The sequence below is a fragment of the Carassius gibelio genome, chromosome B4, assembly GCF_023724105.1.
Source record: "Carassius gibelio isolate Cgi1373 ecotype wild population from Czech Republic chromosome B4, carGib1.2-hapl.c, whole genome shotgun sequence".
Classification (NCBI taxonomy): domain Eukaryota; kingdom Metazoa; phylum Chordata; class Actinopteri; order Cypriniformes; family Cyprinidae; genus Carassius; species Carassius gibelio.
The window spans coordinates 17,951,163-17,975,715 of NC_068399.1; the positions used below are offsets into that span (position 1 = coordinate 17,951,163).

The 24,553-nt window shown below is 38.3% G+C and overlaps 1 protein-coding gene across 6 annotated transcripts in view; it reads left to right on the forward strand.

Moving 5' to 3' along the window:
• The window catches only part of atp2b1a (ATPase plasma membrane Ca2+ transporting 1a), a 38,293-nt gene that overhangs the window by 8,980 nt on the left and 4,760 nt on the right, over window positions 1-24,553 (forward strand). For all 6 annotated transcript variants that reach the window (XM_052555108.1, XM_052555106.1, XM_052555109.1 and 3 more), the window contains exons 2-19: window positions 4,149-4,579; window positions 13,519-13,716; window positions 13,806-14,063; window positions 14,272-14,397; window positions 16,347-16,508; window positions 17,156-17,194; window positions 18,497-18,652; window positions 18,966-19,180; window positions 19,491-19,733; window positions 21,147-21,388; window positions 21,837-22,074; window positions 22,220-22,399; window positions 22,488-22,575; window positions 22,672-22,778; window positions 22,889-23,080; window positions 23,791-24,004; window positions 24,105-24,316; window positions 24,425-24,532. In XM_052555108.1, the coding sequence (XP_052411068.1) occupies window positions 4,387-4,579; window positions 13,519-13,716; window positions 13,806-14,063; window positions 14,272-14,397; window positions 16,347-16,508; window positions 17,156-17,194; window positions 18,497-18,652; window positions 18,966-19,180; window positions 19,491-19,733; window positions 21,147-21,388; window positions 21,837-22,074; window positions 22,220-22,399; window positions 22,488-22,575; window positions 22,672-22,778; window positions 22,889-23,080; window positions 23,791-24,004; window positions 24,105-24,316; window positions 24,425-24,532 (3,171 nt within the window). In that variant the 5' untranslated portion in view covers window positions 4,149-4,386. The remainder of the gene's footprint in view (window positions 1-4,148; window positions 4,580-13,518; window positions 13,717-13,805; window positions 14,064-14,271; window positions 14,398-16,346; window positions 16,509-17,155; window positions 17,195-18,496; window positions 18,653-18,965; window positions 19,181-19,490; window positions 19,734-21,146; window positions 21,389-21,836; window positions 22,075-22,219; window positions 22,400-22,487; window positions 22,576-22,671; window positions 22,779-22,888; window positions 23,081-23,790; window positions 24,005-24,104; window positions 24,317-24,424; window positions 24,533-24,553) is intronic.

The following is a 24,553-nucleotide window of genomic DNA, read 5'->3' on the forward strand; positions in this document are numbered from 1 at the left end:
GTGGGGTCTCGTTACAAAACTAAGTAACGAACACTAGTAATATAATGAAACATTTACTAACAAAACACAATATATACCTCAAGCAATGTGCTGTATTATGTCTTGCGGCTCTAGCTCCAATTGCAACTCACGAGAGACATTCACATCAAATGATGATTCAGCGGTAGAGTTACACTCACGAGACACTACTTGTTTGTAATCACAAAGGTACATTATTTGCGTGTGCTTAAGGCCTTGCCAGTGAAACATTAAACAGCACCTGATTATTTAGTTACTGTCAAAAACATTCAATGTTTACATATAAACACCGTTAATTATGTATAAAGTGAAAGTAAACAGGCAAGAGAGAAATGGGTTTGTGCTTCTCTTAAAGGGACAGTACTAAACATACTTTAAAGAGAAAAATAACTTGCTGATCTTGACTGAAGAACCTTAATTCAGTTGCTAAAATTCAGCAGTAATAAACAGTGTTAATTTCGTTGACTAAATATTTTCGTCATTATTTTCGTAACAGGCGAGACTGCATGAGAGAAGAGAACCAATCCGAGCCTGACTTATTGAGACGTGAAGCGAAGGTTTTCAGTTTTTAAATGAGCTCAAGGGAAGACGTCATTCGAAGAGGTGATGTCTAAAAGAGCGACAAAATGTCCACAGCTCACTTCACGTTTGACGACGAACAAAACAAAACAAAGTGTAAAGCACGCGGAGCGCTCATTCGTGGCAAGAACACAACCAATTTGAAAAGACATTTACAGACGAGCCACCTGGACATTTTCTCAAATGTAATTTCACAACGATGTTCTTTTGTTTATTGAGCTAAGCAAAATTGGAAGACTGCAGTGCGTAGATGTTGTAGCATTAAATATTACGAACTGAAAAGTAATGTAAAATAGCCCCTTCTTCAAGTTAGATGAGAGCACAATACTAATACGTAATATTATGATACATACATTTGATTAATACTAATGTTTAGTATATTTTATAATGTTCTACTTGTTGACAATATCACAAATGTTTCTATATTAGTCATGTGAAACGTGAATGTTCACATCCTATCATTATACATACTAATCTAGCAATATTGTAGCATTTAAAACATACAATATTGCTAGACAAATGAATACCTTAAGCTTTTGAATCGAAATAAAGACACAGTTGTGTTGAAATAAAGTTGAATTTGTGTTTTATATATTTTGGTTAAGTTTGTTTCCTATACCAGCTGTAAAAAATTGTCTAGTAAATCTGTTATTGATTTTAGTCGGCTAAAATACCAAGCAATTTTAGTCGACTAAAATAAGACTAAAATTAAAACAAATCAGATGACTAAAACTTGACTAAAACTAAAAAGAATTATAGTCAAAAGACTAAGACTAAAACTAAATTAAAATTTTGTGTCAAAATTAACACTGGTAATAAAATAACTTTACAACAAATTCAAGCCAAATTGTATCTATAACCGTATCGTTAAGCACTATCGGTATCAAAATGTAAATGATATCCATCCCTACTATTATGCAATTTTGGATGCAGCAAGACAGTAGTCCATGTCATGATTTTATTCTACAGCTCTAATTTTCATTTATTCATCCTTAAATTCTGTGAAATTCTGTCATACCATGAATTCCATTTTTATGACTGTGTTGTGTGTTTTTTGCATTACAGAAATCAAAACTTCCTAGGAATATGAGGTGTTATTTTTCAGCATGATGGATAGGTGTTGTTAAATGGGCTTTTTTTTTTTTTGAGGTGTCATTCAGGTTCTTGAGGAGTTGTGCTTTGTATGGTTGAGTGGGTGGCCTGACGGCTGCTGTGAGTTGGCAGGATCAGTGTCTGAGGGTATAGTAGAAGTGCCCAGTCGGTGGTGTGAAGTGGACTTAAGTGCACTGAGCCATGTAGCATGAGTAAGGCGGGGCGTCTCTGCATTGTACCCTCCACATAGAAATGGCCTGAACCATTTCAGCAACAGCCAGTTAGGGGGGATGTGGTGTGGGCAGTCGGAGGCTGCTAAAAATACCCCATTACCAACAGCTCCACTGCAGAGGGATCCCTGGAATCGCTGCCCTTGACTAGGTTGAACTTGGCTTGCACAGTATAGGGTCTCCAATTGCCAACCAAGACCGAAAGGGTTTTCCTTGAGGTTTTCTTGGAGCTGCACTTCTACTGCTTTCCAGTGCATTGCATTCTGTCATAGTGGAGCTCTCAGACCACATGTAGGCCTGCATGTTTATTCACAGGTGCTTAGAAAAATATATAGTTTTTAGGGAGAATTGAATGGTGGCAAAATGCATGAAATTACACACTACCATAAATGCCTGCTGCTTTGTATGAAAGACCATAAAAGTATTTGATGTAATGCTTAAATTATTAGTCTGAAGGCAGGTGGGTGCAATCCACAGGCGCTGGTCCAAAATTGACCTTGCCTAGCTTTGTACGGCAAGGGTTAACATTACTGTTGCTCAACCAAACTGTGGTAGCTGTTAGTTTGAAGATCCAATCACAATGATTTTCCACTGTTGTGACATGTGACCAGCTCTGCAACCTGAAACTTTCACGGTACTGCAAAGATTTGGCACTTCCCTCATCGTGGTCGAGCAGCCACTCATAGATGATAACTTGGAGAAAATAAGCTTAACTGTGCCGGACAGAGGTTATCTTGGTTGAATCTTGCATGCATTCTGTTATTTACAATCTCATCTCTTTCTGAACTGTCAAAATGAACCATGATGATAAAATGCATACCACACTGCTTGAGATGACCGTCATTTCAGGATATTCTGCTTTAAACCAGACACATTTTAGGAACAGTTGTTTCCTCAAGAGGGAGGAGCACAGTTAGCTGCTGCAGTGTGAAGCTGTTTGGCGTTTCCCTTTTCACTTCCAGTTTTAATAAATGAGAAAACCGAGCTTGTTGACTTTGACGTACTTGAGACTTTATTTGCAAATGCTTATGATGTCTTCTATTTTTTCTTAATTTTGACTGCAATGTTCATGGCAGGAGAAGCTGTTTGCCCAGTTGGTAGCCTGTAACAGAGTAGCATGCTGTTTTACGCTCTGCATGTACTGCTGCAAGTAAACCAGTCCTGGAGGGCTACTACCCTTTTTACTTCTGCTTACAGAGAGAAAGCTTTCTGAACAACAATATTCAAAATTTCACAAACAAATGCTTTTGACCTCTCTTGTCTGTTCAGATTATTACTGCTGATCTGGTCGGTACATTTCTTGATTATATTTATATTATATTGAAATCTTGCTGATAAAGGCAAGGATAGTGAATGTACTATCAGCCATTGTAGCTATTGAAATAGTCCCAAAGAAACTGTGAAGTCTGATTAGTATGTTATTTGGTTTGAGGGCATGGTATTGATATGGAACTTTCTCTTCTGTTTGTGTACATGAAAATATGGAACATCATAGATGAACTTTGTCCAAGCAGTCCAAGGTCTCATGGGGCGTATTTACACTGTCATTTACAGTGTCACTTCAAGTGTAGTCATTGAATTTGTACATTTGGCAGGTTCTTTTATCCAAAACAATTTGAATTGCATTAAATATACTGTTGATCGTTTTATACTTTCCCTGGGAATCAAACTTACTACCTTGGGACACTTTTTCTTATTGAGATGCCTGGGAAAGATTGCCTAATAAACCTGAATTAACCTTACATTTTAGAGACTGGTGCAACTGTTATTAATAATATTAATGCTGTTTTAGAAGTGAAATCTAGATATCAACTCTTAAAATACTCCTTTCAGTTGTGTTCTATTCCATAAGTTTCCAGATTCAAAGCATTTTCATGTTACTTGAAAAAGCAACATATAATGTTGGGAAAAGGCTTTTTAGTCTCTCACATAGTTAAGATGGCAGGTCAGTTCCCACGCTACTTCTCAAAAAAGCCCACATAGTTCTGCCTGTAAAAGTGGGTAGCATGTCACCTTGAAACTCAGCCAGTGAGTTTGTTCTTACTATTTCCAGGCATGATGGAGAGTGTTCCAAACTTAAGGTGTCTGTTGATGTTTTATTTGAGTCAATATGCATATCTGTGTACATTTGGGTTTCGCTTTTGTACACATTCAGCAATAATAACACAATTTTTATTATTATTATTATTATAAATAATAAAAAAAGCTTTCCCTTCTCTTTTTTTGTAGGTCTCCTTGGGCTGATTGTGTGAGGTTTCATTCACAATGAAAGCAACGCCACAGGCTGAGGGGAATGGCTTGTGAATTATCCCAGTCCTGCCACCTGCAGTCGGGCATCCTCCTCCTCCTCCTCTGAAGGAGGTCAGCTGTTTATGGGAACTACTGGCATTGGTCTCCTGAGGATATAGCTCTCATTTTTGGGACGCCATTTTTCCACCCTTGCTGAGACACGGTGTAGTCAGGAGACATGGCTAACAACTCATACAGCGGGGTGAAGAACTCTGTGGCTGAGCCCAATCACGATGGAGAGTTTGGCTGCTCACTTAAAGAGCTGCGATCTCTCATGGAACTGCGAGGGGCTGAAGGATTACACAAAATCCAGGAATCTTATGGGGACGTTAATGGACTTTGCAACAGACTGAAAACATCGCCCGTAGATGGTACATAATCATTATCTTGCACTTGCTTTGCTTTGCAGAAATCGAAATGCAGTTCCAGGAGGTAAAGTGGAGGAAGCACCGACTCTTTGGATGGTTTTAATCAGCATTGTTGTGTCGCAATGTAAACATATAGCTGTTAGCAGTAGCAGTAGTGAGCAGGTGCATTTTAGTGCATATACATTGTATTTAGACGATTGCTTGCCCTTTTGCTGCTACTCTGGCAACACATGGACAGGGTGTTGATATTAGGGCTGGGATGATAAATTGATGCAGAAGCGATTCGTGTATCGATTCTTAGATTTTCAGAATGCATCAAGATTCCTCTGGAATTGATTGTGAGCTTATATTTTAACAGCAGATGGCGCTGTAATCTAGTTTTTATCCACACACAAATGCTAATGAAGAAGAGTGCTAAAGAGAGCTTGTTCATTCGGCCGAGACATGTAATTTCACCTCCGCTTAGAATGCTTTTATGACGCGAGATTAATGTAAACTGCCCACTGTGAACACCTTTGTAATTCGCTTCAACCTTTTAGAATTTTATTATCTATTATTTTAGGTTCAAATGTGTGTAAGGATTTGGAAACAAACAGCTGTTTCTAAAGCATGCAGTGCCATCTGCTGTTCAAAACCAAGCTCCGAATCGATTCAAGAAAGAATCGCGATTAGGGCTGGGACAACGCGTCGAGGTCATCGATGACGTCGACGCAAAATATGCGCATCGATTCGTCGACCTGTTTTTATTTCTCTAAAAAACGTTTGCAAAACGTTAACCTTATGTGCGCTGAATATAGGCGATGGCCGGATCAACATTCTGTCCAACGTTATATAACCAATCCAGGGGTTTTTCTGCATTGATCTTTTTTTTTGGCGGCTGTCAAAGCCTTATTTGACAGGGCGCGTATGAGAGAGAGCCCCGGCTGCGCGCTCACACTCAGTCTTCAAACAACACGAGCGCTTCTTGCTCTGTCTCTCCCTTGTGGATATTAATCAAAATCATTAAACACGATAGAAAAAGGGCGAAACACCAAAGTTTCACACGCGCTCGCGCACTCACAGTCTTCAAACTACATCAGCGCTGTCTTGCTCTCTCTCTCTCTCTCTCTCCCCCTCGGGCATATTAACCAAATCATTAGACACGATAGAAAAAGGGCGGAACGCCAAAGTCTCACGTGGAGCATTCTGAGATTTTTTTTTTTTTTTTTTTCTCCATTTACAGCTCCCACTGTAAATTTTAATTTAATTTTTTTTTTTTTTTTGGAAAAATGCTCTCTGTATTTGCTTAAAGCCCTCAAGTTTACATTGGTTACTGTATTCCTTCAATTGCTCTAAACAAGTATTTTGGGTGACCTTTTTTATTGAATACTAGGCATCAAGTTCTTGTTATTTTCATCCGAAAGAAATTTTTTTTCAGTAAGCTAGGCCCTATGTGTTCAGTAAGCTTGTTTCAGTAAGCTATGTGTTTTCAAGGCTTCAAGGTTTTATTGAATGCTATCTCTATACAAGTGCAAAGAAATGCATTCTTAGTCAGTCTTTTATTTTGTAAATTTAAGAGCAAGAAACATATATTGCAATGTTAAGGAATTCATGTTTTTTTCATTCAGATATGTAAATCAACATGTATAAATTGTTAGTAGTCAATTAAAAAATTAATTAATCGATGCATCGGAAAAATAATCGCTAGATTAATCGTTTAAAAAATAATAGTTTATCCCAGCCCTAATCGCGATGCATTTGGAAAATCTCAGAATCTATTTATTTTCCCAGCCCTAGTTAATATCTCAGACAATTGAGACTAGGGTTGTAACGATGTACTGGTATGACGGTTTATCATGGTTTGAAAGTGCACAGTTATTATACCGTGAACACATCTACGGAAAAAAAAAACTCACCAGCGCATATATAACTTATTTCCACTCGGCTGCTTCAGTCTGCATTCACTCAGCTGCATAAAAGCACATACAGAAGAGAAAATGACAGAGACCGAGATTATATCTAAGCTCCATGCTGCCAGAAAACTTTGAACATAGAATTTACAGTATAATGAGGATATCATGTAAAACACGCAATCTGATGATTGCTTGTTTTGATTTGGATAAATCAAAAGTAGATATGATAAGTGTCTGAAGCACGAAGAGACCCTGGACCCTTTTCGCAAGACTGTGATGACACTTTAACGGTCATCAGCGTCGTAAATAGTTTTTCATATTTTTTTTTTTTTTTGGTATGTATGTACATTTATGACACTATTCTTTGTATTTTATCACCTTTGCATCAAATTACAAAAAAAAAGTTAACGCTAATGCGAGGGTGTTACTAATGCAGCGTCTATGGAAGGGATGGTAAACTCTCTTCTGAATACCATTATCAGTCTCTCAATTTTTTTCTTTTTATTGAAAGTCACGAAAACACTATCGTGGAGTTTTTCTTTTGCTATTTGAGCAAATGGGAATGCAAAAAATATATTTGTGGGACTCTCCCATTGACTGATCTTAAAGTTAACCCAACTATGATGACTTCTGCTGCTGAGAAACCTGAAAATTTGAAAAGGGTCTATGGTGTTTTCAGTGTCTACATAAACATGAACATCAGCAGAGCTGCTCTGAGAGAAAACTTAAACATTTCCTAGTTTTATTTGAGACAAAACACTAAAACTGTGACAACTCGTCAAAATAAAAGTTAGATTTTACTTTAATTAACAAATATATCTGCATTGTACAATGTAATTCAAAGTAATAATGATAACAATAATTATATTCTTTATAATAATGAATTAAAAAATAATTAAGGAATATCATGTTTGTCCATCTTTTAACTTAGTATACCTCTTGTGCAGAAATATGCCAAAAATAAGTTTATTTTACTTGATAACATTTTAAAACATTAAAATGTTAGTGATATATGTAGCAAGGTGTAAAGCGTTATTTTTTTTAATAGTTTTTAAAAATGAAATGGTGAATTTTTTAAAAAGGGAGTATTCAACACGTTCATTAAAATGGTTTCAAGTTTGTTGTAATAAAAGACTTGTTTACTCAAATAACTTGTTCTTATTCTTTTAAGAGTCATTGTTATGGATTAGAATTTTTGTTTGATATATACCGCGATACTGTGAAACCGTGATATTTTCTTAGACTATTATCATACTGTGAAAATCTCATACTGTTACAACCCTAAATTGAGACCTAGGGCTGTTTTCCTTTCTAACTGGTTAGACTTCGTAGAGAATATCCTAAATATAGCCTGTGTGCATTGTCGGTGTGTTTGCCAATTGAAATAAAAATGTCAAACACATGCGTTTACATCCCATCTTGTAGTCTGTGGAACTGCGGTTACAACAGGGACGTTACAGCCTTTATTAGACACTTTCTCTTTGTCCATCTTTTTGTACTCACACTTTCTTTTATGTCTCTAGGGCTGCAACTAACGACAACTTGAATTTTTTTTTTTTTTTATAAAGTATATCAGAAATATGCACTCTGTGAACCATTTTAAGTAACATAACACCTGCTGTTAAGATGCACTCAATTAACTTTGAATTTATAACATTTACCAGTAATATATCTGCAATATAACAGCATGCACTTATTAAACATCAGAAGCAATCTGTCGGAGCACCTGACTCCACATGCAGCCATATGCTTATGACTATTTTTGAACAATTTAATATCAAATCCTTCAATTCATGGACAGCTTGGTCCATGAACATGTTCCTCCCAGTTAAAAGTCTAAAGTGGCATCATTGACACATTCTCCGTGTCACATCAATTGAAATGACCGATTCTTGTCATTGTTTTTTTTAATTGTGTACTTTGTTGTTGCAGCCCACTTTGCTCTCGGTTTACTATTTCACACATTCTTTTGCTTTCTTTCATCAGAAGGGGTGTGTGTGCAGGTATACAGTCTTTAGGGTAAGATTGAGAAAAGTGCAGAGTCAGTGTGCAGCCCACAGCTGCAGCTCCGTTGGTTTATTACCTCTCTGTAGACATTAGGTTTAATCGCTGGCCTGACCCAGATTGAACTCTTGGGGGATGGGATTTTAGGTTTGATCCCAGATTAAAACGGCACCATGTCCATAGCAATTTTCTACAGGCTCTTTGATATGCAATTCTCTCGTGCGTGAACACACAAGGGCTGGAGACCAATATTTCATTGTGCCTGCTAGGGGCTTCTGGCCAGTGTTTCCATGAGAATACTTCACTTATCTATTAACATGCAGGCTTGATCAGCACTAATGCGTTTTTGGTATTTGAAAGTCAGAAAGTAGAAAACATTCCTGATGGAGCGATCCTAAGGGACCAGCCCTCTAGTATTGGTTTCTTGACCCTTAATTAGTTTTGCTTTGAAAGAAAATGTGAAAAAAGGATGCTTGCTAGGATATTCTGGTTGGTTACTATTCCAAGTTTGATATTCTGGTAGACGGGGCTCAGGCTGCTCTTTCACTCTAAATCTATGCCCTATTATTGCCAATTGCTTAGAAAAGTAATCACATTTGAGGTATCATTCATGCCCGTACCACAAAATATTTCTTTATGAACTATAATAGTGATGTAGCTCCTAGGTTTTAAACGTGTCGGACACTTGGCATCATGAATATGTTTGGCATGGCACCAAAATCAATCTTTCAGTCTTAATAATAAGGTAATTCAACATGTCTGCTATGTACAGCATGTTTGGATGCTTATATGTAGTGTCACCTGCCCCGTCCTGCCCTCACAAGGTCTGACTTTTATTAGCAGGCGATGAAATACTGAGTGATTGAAACCAAAGCTTACACTGCTGTCTGCAATCCAGAGCTATACCTTTGTCATGGTGTCAGTGGAAACTATAGCGTCAGTTCACAGCTCATATAATGGGGTCACACTGATAGCATCGATATGACTTCTAAAAATGTGTATTGTTTCCTGAATAGACTGTCTGAAACTTGGCACTTGCTGTGCCCGAGCTTTGTATACCGTGTGAATTGTGAATTAGTCATAGAAGAATAGTCTAAGAATTTTCCCCCTAGATATTCTATTCAGTGGCCAGACTGATAGAGGGTCCTGTCGCCTAGCCATTCTTGCTACACGGCACATGTCTAACTGAGATTGGCGCCCCACAGCGATTCACCAGTTTAGCTGTGCCCTGTTCCCTCCGCTTCACAGTAGCTCGCTGGCAGGCAGCACTGCTGTCATGACACGTTTCACAGCTTAATCAGATCACTCAGCTTTGCTATAGGAAATTAAGCAGTCATTCAAGATTACAAGAGCTTTGACAATTGAAATGGGATTTCTAATTAGTAAGTAGGCCATTTCTCAATTTCGTAGCAAAGCCATCACTAATCTTTCTACTCTTTCGAATTTAACTAGTTACTTTTTACCTCTCTTTTGGGTTCACTGTAAATCCCGACGATCTTCTCGTTTTATTCGGGTTGCATCTTTTGGTGTATTTATGCTAGCCGGTTCCACAAATCTGTTGTACTACACAGTTTGCATGTGTGGACACGAGGGAATGTCTACTCCAAATTAAAGGCGAATGCTCTAGATTCGTTTTAACTGATGGGATTTTTAACTGAAAGTGCTCCTAGTTTCCATGACCCAGCCTCTCACGGACCCTGAGGATAAACATTCCTGGGCCATTAAAAGTATAAAAAATGAGTTTTAAATTCAGATTCGCTAAATGGTTTAATTAGAAGTCATTTTTAAAGGATGTATCAGAAAAGACTACTTAAACTTCTTAAATCAGGTGGGAGGTAATGTTTGTAAGGTATACAACCTGCAGTACTTGTACTATGTATGACTTGGGCTCTGACACATAAGTGTGTTAAAGGTGAAGTGAGGGTGTTTTTTGTAGTGCTATCTTCTCTCCTTTTCATTTGTAGGTTGATTTCTATGAAAAGTTTGAACTCTGGGGCACATAACGACACTTAAGCATTAGCTCAAACAATATTGGAAGTTAGAAACTGAATTGTATTGAACAGTAGTTCTCAATGGCAGTCGCCACATTTGGTCTAGAGGCACAGACATTACACACTTCAGCTTTAAGTGTGGCTGCACCTGTCAGTAATATCTTATTAATATTACTGTCTCTTAAACACTTACTAAAGGTATTTATGAATGAGATCTTAGTAAAAAATAATAATATTGCAACTAAAATGTAACCAGCATGCTACATAATCAGAGCTAAGTGGAACGTTGTGTTTGTGAGATCAAATTCTCAGCAATGGCTTTGTAGATGTGGTTTTTGTCTGTATATTGAATGGATTGATGAGCATGGTTATTTATTAATTCATGTTTTCTCTTGCCTTGTCTAGCTTGTTAAATATTTATCAGATGCTCTGTTAGTACTGTGCCCTCTTTTTCTTTTATGGATTAACGCATTAGAGATTAGTGAAAAAAATTATTTTCAATAGAGGCCCGTGTTTTTTTTTTGTTGTTTTTAAAGTCTTCGGTGCAAACACAATGGTACGTCTGCTCTGTGAAGTAGCATGCAAATGAATAATTAGCTGGGTAAATGCCCACGTTTGGCTGGTCTTAGAAGGGGTTTTCCCCCCTCTTCTGTTGAATTGAATCTTCCCCTCAGTGATGTTTACAAGTAAGTGTGTGCATGATCTGGAGTGAGAGTGGAATTGAGATGTGTATTTGTAGCATAAATGCATTTTTGACAGAGGCGTAAGACCTGACTCATCTGCTCCTTAGTCCTCTCTCCAAGCAGGGACACAGAATATAATTCCTCAGCCTCAATTTCCACACTACACAAGCCTGGTTTTAATGCACTTGCGTTGAGTACAAGCGAACAAAAGTTTAATTTAGTTTGATTCATTGTTGGCTTTGCTTCCTTAGTAACCGATTTTGACCTGATGACTACAACACCTGAAGATTTGTCTACTGATCATTTAGGGTCTGTGTACATGTTGTTGCAGAAGTGATGGTTCAAATCATAATCAGTTACAATTCCTGCACAGCAATAGTCTTAGTCCACACCACAACTGTAATAGTAACAACATTTGGAATCAATTTCAAAATGACTTTGTCGCTTAGTGTAAATGCAGCCAACAAAAGTTTATTTATTTATTTTTATTAATATCACAAAGACCTTTCAAATTTCAGGTTATTCTATAAATGTCCCCTAGAATAGAAGCCTGTAGAGTTAGAGAAATGTTTAAGCAACAGTGAAGAGATGATTAATCTCCAAATCTAGCTTTAATATTTTCTATAAGCAGTTTGCTGTAATTATTATTTAAATAATTAAAAATAGGTACATTGAGTTAAACATGAAATAGTATTTTCTTGTGAAACATTCTCTAAAAATATTTGTTTTATTCACAATTAATTTATTATATATATATATATATATATATATATATATTTATTTATTTATTTATTTATTTAAATTATTATTTTTTTTATTTTTTTTAAGTGTTGGAAGAACATAAAACTCGACCCCATGAACTTCTTGCTGCTAGTTTTATGAATCGCTCTTATTTTTATGCATTTGGAAGATGCTTTTATCCAAATTTACTTACTTTCAAGGTGTACATTTTATTACTTCATACATTGCACTCCCTGGGTATCAAACCTATGATATTGGAGTTCCTAGTGCTCTGCTGTTTGAGCTACAGGAATGCCCATATACATTGCCTTGAATGCAATGTGAGTAGCTTATGCAAATCTGGAAGACATTGTATTTGTCCAGGTAAAACACTATTTTGTTGTGTGCAGTCAAAAGCCAAGTGTAATCCAGGAGCAGAAAGGAGCTTTTGAGACACAGAGTGCTAATATGCAATGAAACCTTTAGCTCATTGGGACAGAGCAAGAGCTGAGCAGCTCTATGGCTTTGCTGAGTAATGTGGAGGATGTTGTCATGACAATAGGCTCTGCTGACCAGGCTGCTTTCTGGACTGGCAAGCAAACCATCAGTTCAGTCACATGTACACATTCATTCTGACACCCTGCCACTAGATGCATAAACACCCATGCATGCTTTTCGTCCACATGGCTCATCCACCACATCTAACCGTCCCTTTGTGTGTGTGTGTGTCTGTTAGCATGTGGTGACTGAGTGAACTGAATGCACCGTGCACACACCATGACTTATTTGAATATCTTCTTTGAATATAGAGAGTTATTCAAAATGGGCAAACCAGAGGACTGTTGTTAATCCAGTGCATTTGAAAATGACTGCGTACAATGTACTCAGCGTGTGTGTTTTTTTTTTTTCCTGTCAGTTCTGGCTTTTCTTATTTGACCTTAAGTCACCGTTTGCATACCCAGGAAATGTTCATGATCTTGTCAAAATCCCAAACGCTTCACTGTTGTAATGGCAGAATTAATGGACTAGCTGTGCTAATAGCTCCTAATCGATTAAATACAGAACTGTGTAAGCTGTAATTATACACAAAATAAGATTTTAGCCTGGACATGGACAGACATGATTAAAACTGTTTCTATAATATAATAGTAATAATTCATAATATTTCAGCAAATACTTTATAAATGTATAAAAAAATTCTGAATGTTACAAATGTCAGTTTAACAATATATTTTTTATAAAATTAATGTTTTATGGTATTTTTGATCAAATAAATGCAGCCTTGGTGTGTTATTTCCTTTTAGAAACATTTGAAAAACCTTACCAACCACAAATGTTTGAACAGCAATGTAAACCGATGTAAATGATAAATAATATAGATTCTAAAGAAGTCAACCATTTTCTGATTCAATTTGTGAAATATTTGCGCCCCCCCCCCCCCTTAATTATATTCCTATTGCTTCTCTGTGACTTTTTGATCTTATTCAGAAAGTCTTTATCTGTAAAAGCTACTGTTGTTGACCCACATGTCATTGCTTCCTCACTAATCCTGACTCTAATAGAAACTCATTAAGCATTTTCTGCTGCTATTTAAGAGCTGTGTTCAGTGTTTACTTGAATTAATAGTTATTTTTCTCACTCTTTTCTTCCAGGATTAAGTGGGCAGCCTGCAGATATTGAAAAAAGAAAAGTAGCATTTGGACAGAACTTTATACCTCCGAAAAAGCCAAAAACCTTTCTTCAGTTAGTGTGGGAAGCATTACAAGATGTAACATTGATTATTTTGGAAGTGGCAGCAATAGTTTCTTTAGGCCTTTCTTTTTATAAACCTCCGGATTCAGAAAATAAAAGTGAGTAACCTATTTTTTTCCTTAGTTCATGATCTCAATTTGAGGTGGTTCTGAACGGAGTTTTATTTTTTGTTTGTATTTTTTCATAGATTGTGGGGATGCAGCGGGTGGAGCAGGGGATGAAGGAGAAGCTGAGGCTGGATGGATAGAAGGAGCAGCTATCCTCCTGTCTGTCGTTTGTGTGGTGCTCGTGACGGCCTTCAATGACTGGAGCAAAGAGAAACAGTTCCGTGGCTTACAGAGCCGCATTGAACAAGAGCAGAAGTTTACGGTGGTTCGGGGAGGGCAAGTCATTCCGATCCCCGTGGCCGAGATTGTCGTAGGGGACGTTGCACAAATTAAATATGGTAAGCAGAAATAAATTTGCAGATAGCTTTCATTTCCTTCTTGGAAGGAAAACCACGCGTATGAGCTTAGCGTTTAAAAATCTAACTCTACCAGTCTTGCAATTTACTGGTGTTGAGTAATGATCTTTTCCTGTATAGTCACCTTTAAAAAATTCAAAAACTGCTGACGGTAATGTACATTATTGTGATGGAATGCTTTCTTCATCAGGTGACCTCCTGCCTGCTGATGGAGTTCTCATCCAGGGCAATGACCTCAAAATAGATGAGAGCTCTTTAACTGGAGAGTCTGACCATGTGAAGAAATCGATGGAGAAAGATCCTTTGCTGCTGTCAGGTGGGACAATCGACAGGAACTGCAGCAACAGCAACGTTTGTCTGCGCAATCCTGTAACATTTTAGAATATTCTCTGTGTCCTGTCTCACCTCTACCCGAAAAGTTCAGCCAAACCAAATACATGTCCAATGTGGGAGTTCAGATGTTTGCAATGTAGGACCTGCTCCCTCTCAGCGAGGCTATTGCACATCTTCAGCTAATCCCATTTTATGAAAGCCAGTTGATCCTCTGATAGAATGACATTGCTGTGTGCTATCCCAGAGGAGATGAGGGGGGATTTGTGAGCCTGAGTGGGCATGTCTCCAGCAGAGCCTGCGTTGGCATGCTGAGTCTACCCCGGCAGAAACCTCTCCCTCAATTTTTTTTTCATAGACCCCATTCACAAGCTTAAACAATTATCCAGAGCTGTGTTAAAACCAATTTCTGAAGGCCCAAAAAATGGCCACTCATTTCACTCGTGAGAAAATACCATTGTCCAAAGAGCCCAATAATATACAATTGATTTGAAGACCTCCTGTTTAAAAGCCTATTCACCAAAAGGATGACCTCTATAATGGTAAAAAAAAAAAAAAAAAATATATATATATATATATATATATATATATATATATATATATATATATATATATATATATATATATATATATATATATCTTAATATATTATTGAGATATAAAAAACCATTCTAAATTTTAAGAAAAATTGAATCCACACTACGACTGTCGCAATAACCACAATATCGGAATACCGCGCAAAGCGCAGAGGAATGCAAGAATCTCAACAACCACAATTTTTGCGTTTTCTTTTTTCATAGGGTTCCTTCTCATTTTACACTTAGTGCATGTGTACTGAATATTAAATAAATTAGTAATGATAACATAATGTGTACCATTCTGATTTGTACAGGGAGAAGCGAATGAGAGAAAGCGATTACTTGCAAGTCATATATTTTTGTGAAAATAGGTTGTCCTTTCCAAGGAAAGCCAAATCTGTCTTCGCATCGACACATTGCTGGTCAGCTGAGCCTCCTAACGTAGCAAAGTTAAAATGATTTCAGCAGCCTGTTTCATTACGTCTTTCTTTTGAATGAATCAGCAGTTTTGAACGTGTAGTTGAATGAACTAGAGTCTAGAACGCACAGGTGAAAATCTCAATAGAAAGTCTCTTGTCCAGTTAGATTCGAGGGTCAGAACGAACCGTTATACATAAAGGCTAACGATCTTATTGTCAAGTTTATTTTCTGTTATGTAAATTGCTATTTTGTCATTCTCTTCTGTTTACTTCACTTCCTGTTTCAGTGCTATTTGGTTTCGGTTTCATTGGTTTTTGAAAATGACCTTGTTATATCATAAATACACACACAGACACACACACACACACACACAAATATTACACCATATACCACGCTATTGAGCCACTCCAAATTACCGCAAGGGAAATTCCTTCACAGCAACAGACTTAGTGCACACCAAAACTGTAATAGTAACAACATTCAGAATCAATTTCAAAATGACTTTTTCCAGATTATGAATGTTAAAAACACTGACAGCCAATCAGAATCCATATGGCTTTAAAGAGCTCAAGCATTTAAAGTGGCAAATGTCATAACTGCTGCACATGCTCATAATAAACCTAGCATTATTGTTTTAATGTAGACCAGGGTCAGAAATTAATTTTTACATTCAAGAGGTAAAATTTGGCCCTGGAATTAATTATCAGTTACATTTTACCTTTTGTTAGGGCAATTTTTATAATTGCCTTATTATCAGGTTCTTTTTATGTCAAAATACTTTACACCTCAAAAAAAAAAAAAAACACTCTAGACAACTAATTATGTCATAAACTGAGCTGTGTGTTAGAGTTTTACATCCAGTCGTGAATATATTGGCACTAATATGATTAGCTTGTGCTTCGTCTGGCCCTTATTCACCTCATCTTCCTCTCTGCAGGTACTCATGTCATGGAGGGCTCTGGAAAAATGCTTGTCACTGCTGTCGGAGTTAATTCCCAAACTGGAATCATCTTCACGTTATTGGGGGCGGGAGAAGATGATGAGGATGAGGAGGAGAAGGAGAAGAAAAAAGAGAAAGAGAGAAAGAAAGAGAAGAAAAGTAAGTTGTCTGTATTCTGAGTCTTTTTAGTCAGTCTCTGAAAGCTAAAATAGACCAACCAGTGGCCTTTTCAGTCTGTAGCTACTTTGGCTACAGAGAGATGAATTGAATAGGCTTGCGTGTGTGCGCTCCAGCATTCATGAAAGTGTGCTTTTGTCAAACAGGAGTTGTTTTTTTTAAATTTTGAAGTATTTTTCTGTCTGGTAAAAAATGTCTGAAGCAATGACTCAGAAAAATGTAACTATTTCTTGTTGCGCTCCATTACCTAACTGCCATTTAATGCATATCTGAAGCCCGTGGCTCACGTGTTGGGTCTCCAAATGAGTGCCTGCAGATACATGAATATTTCAGTACTTGCTGAGGTTGGGCCACAAGTTGCTGTTCAGAGGCTGTGCACCTCAGTGCAATTTTGTGCACTTGTGGTCTGGCCACGGCATTGGTTTTAAAAAAATATCATGAGGTCGTGGCACACATCTGTTCGTTAATATTCGAGGGCCTTTTCTCATTCTGCTAAATCAAAGAGAAGATTTACATAATTGGAAATATGTTTGAATGTGCGCTGCACAACCGTCGCTTGCATAATGGTAAATAATGAATAAATGAGTGAGGGTTTGTTATTTGGCTTATTTTTCTATCTTTTTCTCCAGATAAAAAGCAAGATGGCTCTGTGGAGAACAGAAAGAAAGGTGAGCAACCCTATTGACTTAATGACATAATGAGCACCATATTGGCTTAGAAGTCCAGCCTCTTACATGCTGCAGCCTGCATTAAATACATCGCCTAAACCCATTAGTGCTATCGGATCTTCATTAAAGCTTATCCACACTAGTGTGAGGTGCAAAGAAGTGTGCATGTGTGAAGCTATAGGAAATTAGCCTGTTTTTAGAGTTTGATTATAACGCTACATTCAAGATATTTTAAAATTAAAAACTTTTATTCCGCAAGGATTCAGTGATTCAAGCTTTTGGAGCTTTTGAAAAATCAGCTTTGACAACACATTCATGAATTGCTTTTTTTAAATTTATTAAAATAGAAAACAGTTATTTTTTTTAAATTGTAATATTTTTTCACTATATTACTGTCTTGATCAAATGTAGACTTGGTGAGGTATAAGAGAATTTATTTAAAAACATTACCAATTCATAGTGTGCAGCTATATTTAGATATCGCCACCTGTCTCCCTGCAATCCTATTATCTAAAATCAGATGCCCAAGCAGGAAAGAGTCCACAATCAGGCCACCCTGTGTTCAGAAACCAACTCTGTAGTGTTTACTCTGAAAGTAGCGCATGCCTGTGTTTACTGAAGCCCCAGCTACAGATCGCCCTGCCAGAAATGAGCTCTAATCCACCAGACTAGCACTAGAGCTCTGTAAGTAGAGCGCAGCAACACGGAACGATAGAATAGCAGTCCCATATCGCACCTTACACCCTGCTAATTCAAACGCAGTCACATTACCTCACATCAAACACTGGTTAAATCCTGCACACAGGCCGGATGCGTTATGCTACAGCAGTGATATGCAGAGATGCCATGCTCCGTACATGTCTGTATGATTGCACGCATGCAGAGTTCTTTGATTGTTTGATGTCACCTCACTGGCAGGCTGTACTTTCAGAACACAGAGCGACGCCTTGATCAGGATAAGTGTGTGCATGTCCTCTTTTATAACCGATAGTGATAAGTGATGGACAGGACCTCGGAGTGCGGAGATGAGGTTTTATATCTCCTAGGATACTTGGTCATATGGGTTTGCATGTGGCTCCTAAATGTGAGGATGATCTTAAGCTGTTTTCTCTCTGACTGTAATAAAATGATCACTTATAATCACTTTTATAATTAATTTATCTGCTCACTTAATAATATTTGTCACGGGAGGGAAACCACAATTTTATTAGAAAATGCTTCCTGTGGTCCAAGTGAGGAGAAAATCATAGTCCCCACTCAAATTCACTGCTTATTCACAATTTTCTTTTATTCTATTTGTAGCTAAAGCCCAGGATGGTGCTGCTGTGGAGATGCAACCTCTAAACAGTGATGAAGGGGCTGAGGGCGACGAGAAGAGAAAATCCAACTTGCCAAAGAAAGAGAAATCAGTTTTGCAAGGGAAACTGACCAAATTAGCGGTCCAAATTGGAAAAGCAGGTAAGCATGGTTGCTTTGAGATCATCTGTTATGCTAGTGCTCTTAAAACTTAAAATATCACTTGAGAAGGTAGATTCTTATCTGGGAGAACTGGCCATATATATTGATGACTCTGCCTGCAAAACACAGATTATTGTCCAATCAAATGCTCTCTAGAATGAGAATACCGCCAAAGAAGCCTGTCAGCTATTTCAAAAAGGATGTCTTAACAAACTTTTGGTTTCAATAAGAAATATATCAACACATTACAGAAAACTGCAGATTTGTGCAGCACATGCTTTTTTGAGGTCTTAATGTATGTGTTCCTGTGCAGGTCTGGTGATGTCAGCCATCACGGTGATCATCTTGGTGGTGCTGTTCGTGGTTAACACTTTCTGGATCCAGAAACGTCCTTGGGAAAAAGAGTGCACTCCCATTTACATCCAGTTCTTTGTAAAGTTCTTTATAATCGGTGTGACCGTGCTGGTGGTGGCCGTCCCTGAGGGTCTTCCGCTAGCTGTTACCATCTCGCTGGCTTATTCTGTCAAAGTATGACCCTACATCTTCTGTTTGAATGTTTATGGTGTCTACCTACCATCTTTTGACATTAGCCCTCTGTCTAGACTTTGTTAGTCAATACAGTACATGTTGATCCAATAATCATATGAATTGCCATATCATTTTGCATTTATTAACTTGCCTTTGTTGCAGTTACAGTAATATTGCTTCTCTGGATTTTTGCCATTTAACTGGGGATTAGTGGACTTGAATGTTTAATCCTGCACTCTGTTTATTGTTGATCTGTCTCTCACCCCCTTCCCTCATTCCATCTGAATTTTTTCATTGTTTTACTTTGCAGAAAATGATGAAAGACAATAATTTGGTCAGGCATCTTGATGCCTGCGAAACTATGGGCAATGCCACAGCCATCTGTTCAGATAAAACAGGGACTCTGACTATGAACCGGATGACAGTTGTTCAGGTTTTTATTGCTGACAAGCACTACAAGAAAGTCCCTGAGCCAGATGTCATTCCTGCCAGCACTATGGACCTGCTCATACTGGGCATCAGTGTCAACTGTGCTTACACCACCAAAATCATGGTGAGTCCCTAGGCAAGGATTATATATATATATATATATATATATATATATATATATATATATATATATATATATATATATATATATATATATATATAACTTTTTTGTTTTTTTTTCAAGACCCTAGAAAGTTTTTGAAAATAAACACATTGATGCAGGTCCTTGAATTTTATATTGTGCACAAAGTTTTCTGGGGAAAAAAAAAACATATTATTCCCTCTGTGTTATTTTGCCAACAATTCGTGGCCTAGGCATAGAAGCTTGCTTGATGTACATAAGTTACGAGCATGTGCACATTACGTTAAGTGTTTAGCGCGGGATGTACTTAATGTTGTACATTGCCATGATGTTAAAGTGACCATATTTCCTATTTTTCCTGGACATGTCCTCTTTTTGGACCTAAAAAAAGTGCCTGGTTAGGATTTCTGAATCACTCAAAATTTCAGGAATTCGGCTTTTACTTTCTTCAGTCGCCAGTGCATTTTATAACCACCAACCAACCACACCCCAGCCCCCCATTCCGCCCACACCCACTGTCCTCTTTTTTGGAAAAACTAAAATATGATTCATGCGTGCACAAAACTACTAGGATGGTACCTCTGTTACACAGACACACCTGGAAATTAATGTTGAGTTGCTTTGCGTCCCATACGGCTCAAAATAATAAATCACAAAGTTAACAAAACGATTCACTCCACTGTGTTGAGCGAGAGCGCTTCTCTGCTGTCTTCACTTACTATGGGAAACTTCCTATTTCCAAATTATAAAGTCATGATTATGAGCTTGTTGCATTAAAAATCTTTTCTATTAAAAATAATATGGGATAAAATGGATAGTGGTTTGTGAATGTTGATGCTTAGCCTAAATAATTTCATCAGGAGCATCCCCTCCTGTGACCCCATGATTTGTCTGTATGTGTATTCAGAGCCAATGAGCAACGGACTTTCGTAATAATAATTTAAAAAAAAAAGCTTTGTTAACGTGCAATAAAATAATTGTCGGAGTTAATCAATTAATGTGATGATAATGCGTTAACTTGCCCAGGCCCCACACACACACACACACACACATATCACCATTATTGTTATTCTTAACTAAACCAATTAAAATGGTTTGGCAAATTAAAGCTTAAATATAATATTACATGAAACCTAAATAATAACAATAACACTGAATCTCACAAGCTTTAAGTAAACGACACAGTTATAGCTCTTAGTTAATTTAGAGTCAGAAATCATTGAAATTAAATAACAGACATTATTACCATTTGATTTGGCAGTGGTGCTTCATGGGCTGTTTTTGCACAATGGCTGAATAAAATACTGCACAACATCTCAAGGTGTTTTAATGCATAAACATTTTTGTAATTTTTTTTTATTAGTGTTTTTTGTAATAATTTATCATCTTTTTCAGTCCCCTGAGAAAGAGGGTGGCCTGAATCGTCAGGTTGGCAACAAAACTGAATGTGCCTTGCTGGGCTTTACCATGGACTTGAAAAAAGACTATGATGCAATCCGCAATGAAATCCCTGAAGAGAAGCTTTACAAGGTCTATACCTTCAACTCCGTCAGGAAATCCATGAGCACCGTGCTAAAGAATGCTGACGGAAGCTACCGGATGTTCAGCAAAGGAGCCTCAGAGATTCTGCTCAAGAAGTATGCCATCCTCAGTCATAAATGTGTGCTCATTTTTAATGCCTGACGCAAATTCACATCTTTGAACTTGTTCTCAAACCTCTCCATGAAGTACCCCCAGCACTGCACGCCTCCCTATATCTGACGCACCCACTTCAGGTCTTGCAGTCTTCACTAATGAGCTGGTGACTTGAATCAGGTGTGATAATTGAGGGAGACATACAAAATGTGTAGGGCAGGGGTAACTCCAGGACAGGTTTGAGAACCACTGTTCTAGGATATGTATTCTAGTGCTTTCCATTAAGAAGCATGTGAGAGCTGTGTCAGCAAACTAGATTGGCAGATCAAATGTTTCACTTCCCTCTAAAGCCCAAAGGCTGTGTTACTGATAGATTTCCCTGGAGAAATTACTTGGATGGCTCAGTTGCTGTGAGCTGTTGGATATCTTACCTGCTCTCTCCTCACCCAGGTGTTATAAAATCCTTACTGCAACGGGCGAGGCAAAGGTTTTTCGGCCCAGGGACAGAGATGACATGGTGAAGAGAGTGATTGAACCAATGGCCTCTGAGGGCTTGAGAACCATCTGCCTGGCTTACAGGGACTTCCCTGCCTCTGAAGGTGAACCAGACTGGGATAATGAGAGCGAAATCCTGAGCAGGCTCACCTGTGTGTGTATCGTGGGCATTGAAGACCCAGTTAGACCAGAGGTACAAGTCTCAGCTATTTAAAATGAATTATTTTAACTGAAAAGTACACAAAACTATGTTCTTCAGCAAGAGAGACTATTGCACTAGCATGTAATGTCAGATAGTAAGCTTTCTCAGTCACGCTCCCTTATCCTTTTCTGCTCAGGTCCCTGATGCCATTAGAAAGTGCCAGCGTGCTGGAATCACAGTGCGCATGGTCACCGGGGACAATCTGAACACTGCCCGTGCTATAGCAACTAAATGTGGCATCCTGCAGCCAGGAGATGACTTTCTTTGCATGGAGGGCAAAGAGTTCAACCGCCGGATCCGTAATGAAAAGGGAGAGGTGAGAGAGGCACAATTTTTTTTTAGCAGCAGGACTCAAAGAAACACAAACTCACAAGCTCATAATATAATACCTTTTTTTTTTCTAGATTGAACAAGAGCGGATTGACAAAATATGGCCTAAACTCCGGGTGCTGGCGAGATCTTCACCGACAGACAAGCATACACTAGTGAAAGGTGCTTAGAGACTCGCTTCTTAAGCATGAAAATAAAAAGTATAATTCTGCTCTGTAATGTCATGCTGTTAGTCTTGACGCATGTTTTCTCCTTCAGGTATAATTGACAGCACTGTTACAGAGCGGAGGCAGGTTGTGGCAGTAACAGGAGATGGCACCAATGATGGCCCTGCCTTAAAAAAGGCCGATGTTGGGTTTGCCATGGTATGTGGGTCTGCCTGACATGGCTACAGAAGAAAAATGATTCCTCCAAGGATTCTTTGTGCTAGATTTAGTTTCGAATAGCTTTTATACATTGTGCCTTTTATTCTCAGGGCATTGCTGGCACAGACGTGGCTAAAGAAGCCTCTGATATTATTCTCACTGATGACAACTTCAGCAGCATCGTCAAGGCCGTCATGTGGGGGCGGAACGTGTATGACAGCATTTCAAAATTCCTCCAGTTCCAGCTCACCGTCAATGTGGTGGCTGTGATCGTGGCCTTCACTGGAGCTTGCATCACACAGGTATCACTATAAAAATGTATCTTCTAGCATGAAGCAAAATGACAGAGTTGAGGCTGACGAAGCTGTTAAGCTAAATAGTGCAGCTCTACGTGAAGGATTGCGTGTTAACGGATGCACCATGGTGGCTGATGGAAACAGCTGATTGCTACCCATCCTGTGTGTAGTGATTGGAAATTGTTCGTCTGAGGCAGGAAGACTTGCAGGCAGCCAGCATGGGGCCGGGCACTGCTGTCCACAGGCAAAGCACCAGTCCGAAATGAGCCAGCTCTCCTCTGTTAAATGAAATGATAGGCAGGCTGATTGTAGTTGAGGTCCTGTATTATTGTGTAATGAATGGGAGGATTACCTGTAGATTTTGCATTGCTGTCAGTAGCCAAGGCTGTATGTGACCTCAAGCCTCAGGTGTTCTGCTTGTTTTGTGTAATTTTCCCTGGAAATTGCTCATGAGCAGACTGGCTCTGTATCAGCAAGTGTCATTCACAAAGATCTTGATTATTACTAATTATTGTCAAATCTGAATCTTTTTATCAGCTCAGCATTCACATCTTTAAATTCATAATGCAGAATTCTAGAGGACATACAAAACATTTTGGGGAATGATTCAGTACTCATGCAAATGCACAGCTGAGAGGGTGTTTTTGAATGTTATGAAGGTGGCAGCAGTGAATGAGGTCAGAACGGTCACCTCCTGTTCTCTCTCACTCTCACAGGACTCTCCTTTGAAAGCTGTACAGATGTTATGGGTAAATCTGATTATGGACACATTTGCCTCTTTGGCCTTGGCCACTGAACCACCCACTGAATCACTTCTGCTGAGGAAGCCTTACGGTCGTAATAAACCCCTCATCTCCCGGACGATGATGAAGAACATATTGGGTCATGCAGTCTACCAGCTCGTTATCATCTTCACTCTACTTTTTGCTGGTAAGAACTAACAGCATATGTGATTGAGCCAAGTCATGCACATTATAATAGCATGAAGCAAACATCCACTACAATCTTTTACTTTCTGCTCATTTCTCAGGTGAAAAGATGTTCGACATTGACAATGGACGTTATGCACCTCTTCACGCTCCTCCCTCTGAGCACTACACCATTGTCTTTAACACCTTTGTGATGATGCAGCTATTCAATGAAATCAATGCAAGGAAGATCCATGGGGAACGTAATGTTTTTGAAGGCATTTTTAACAACTTGATCTTCTGTTCCATCGTCTTTGGGACTTTTGCTATTCAGGTATACACATTGCTGTATAAATGCCCATAATCAGAGCAGATACATATGTTGGTGTGATATAAGCATATCATAAATCAAAAAAATTATTTACTTTTTTTTTCCACTTAGATTGTGATTGTGCAATTTGGGGGAAAGCCATTCAGCTGTGTGGGGCTGAGCATTGAGCAGTGGCTATGGTGCATCCTCTTGGGTTTTGGGTGTCTACTATGGGGACAGGTGAGCATCATCCAACTTTTC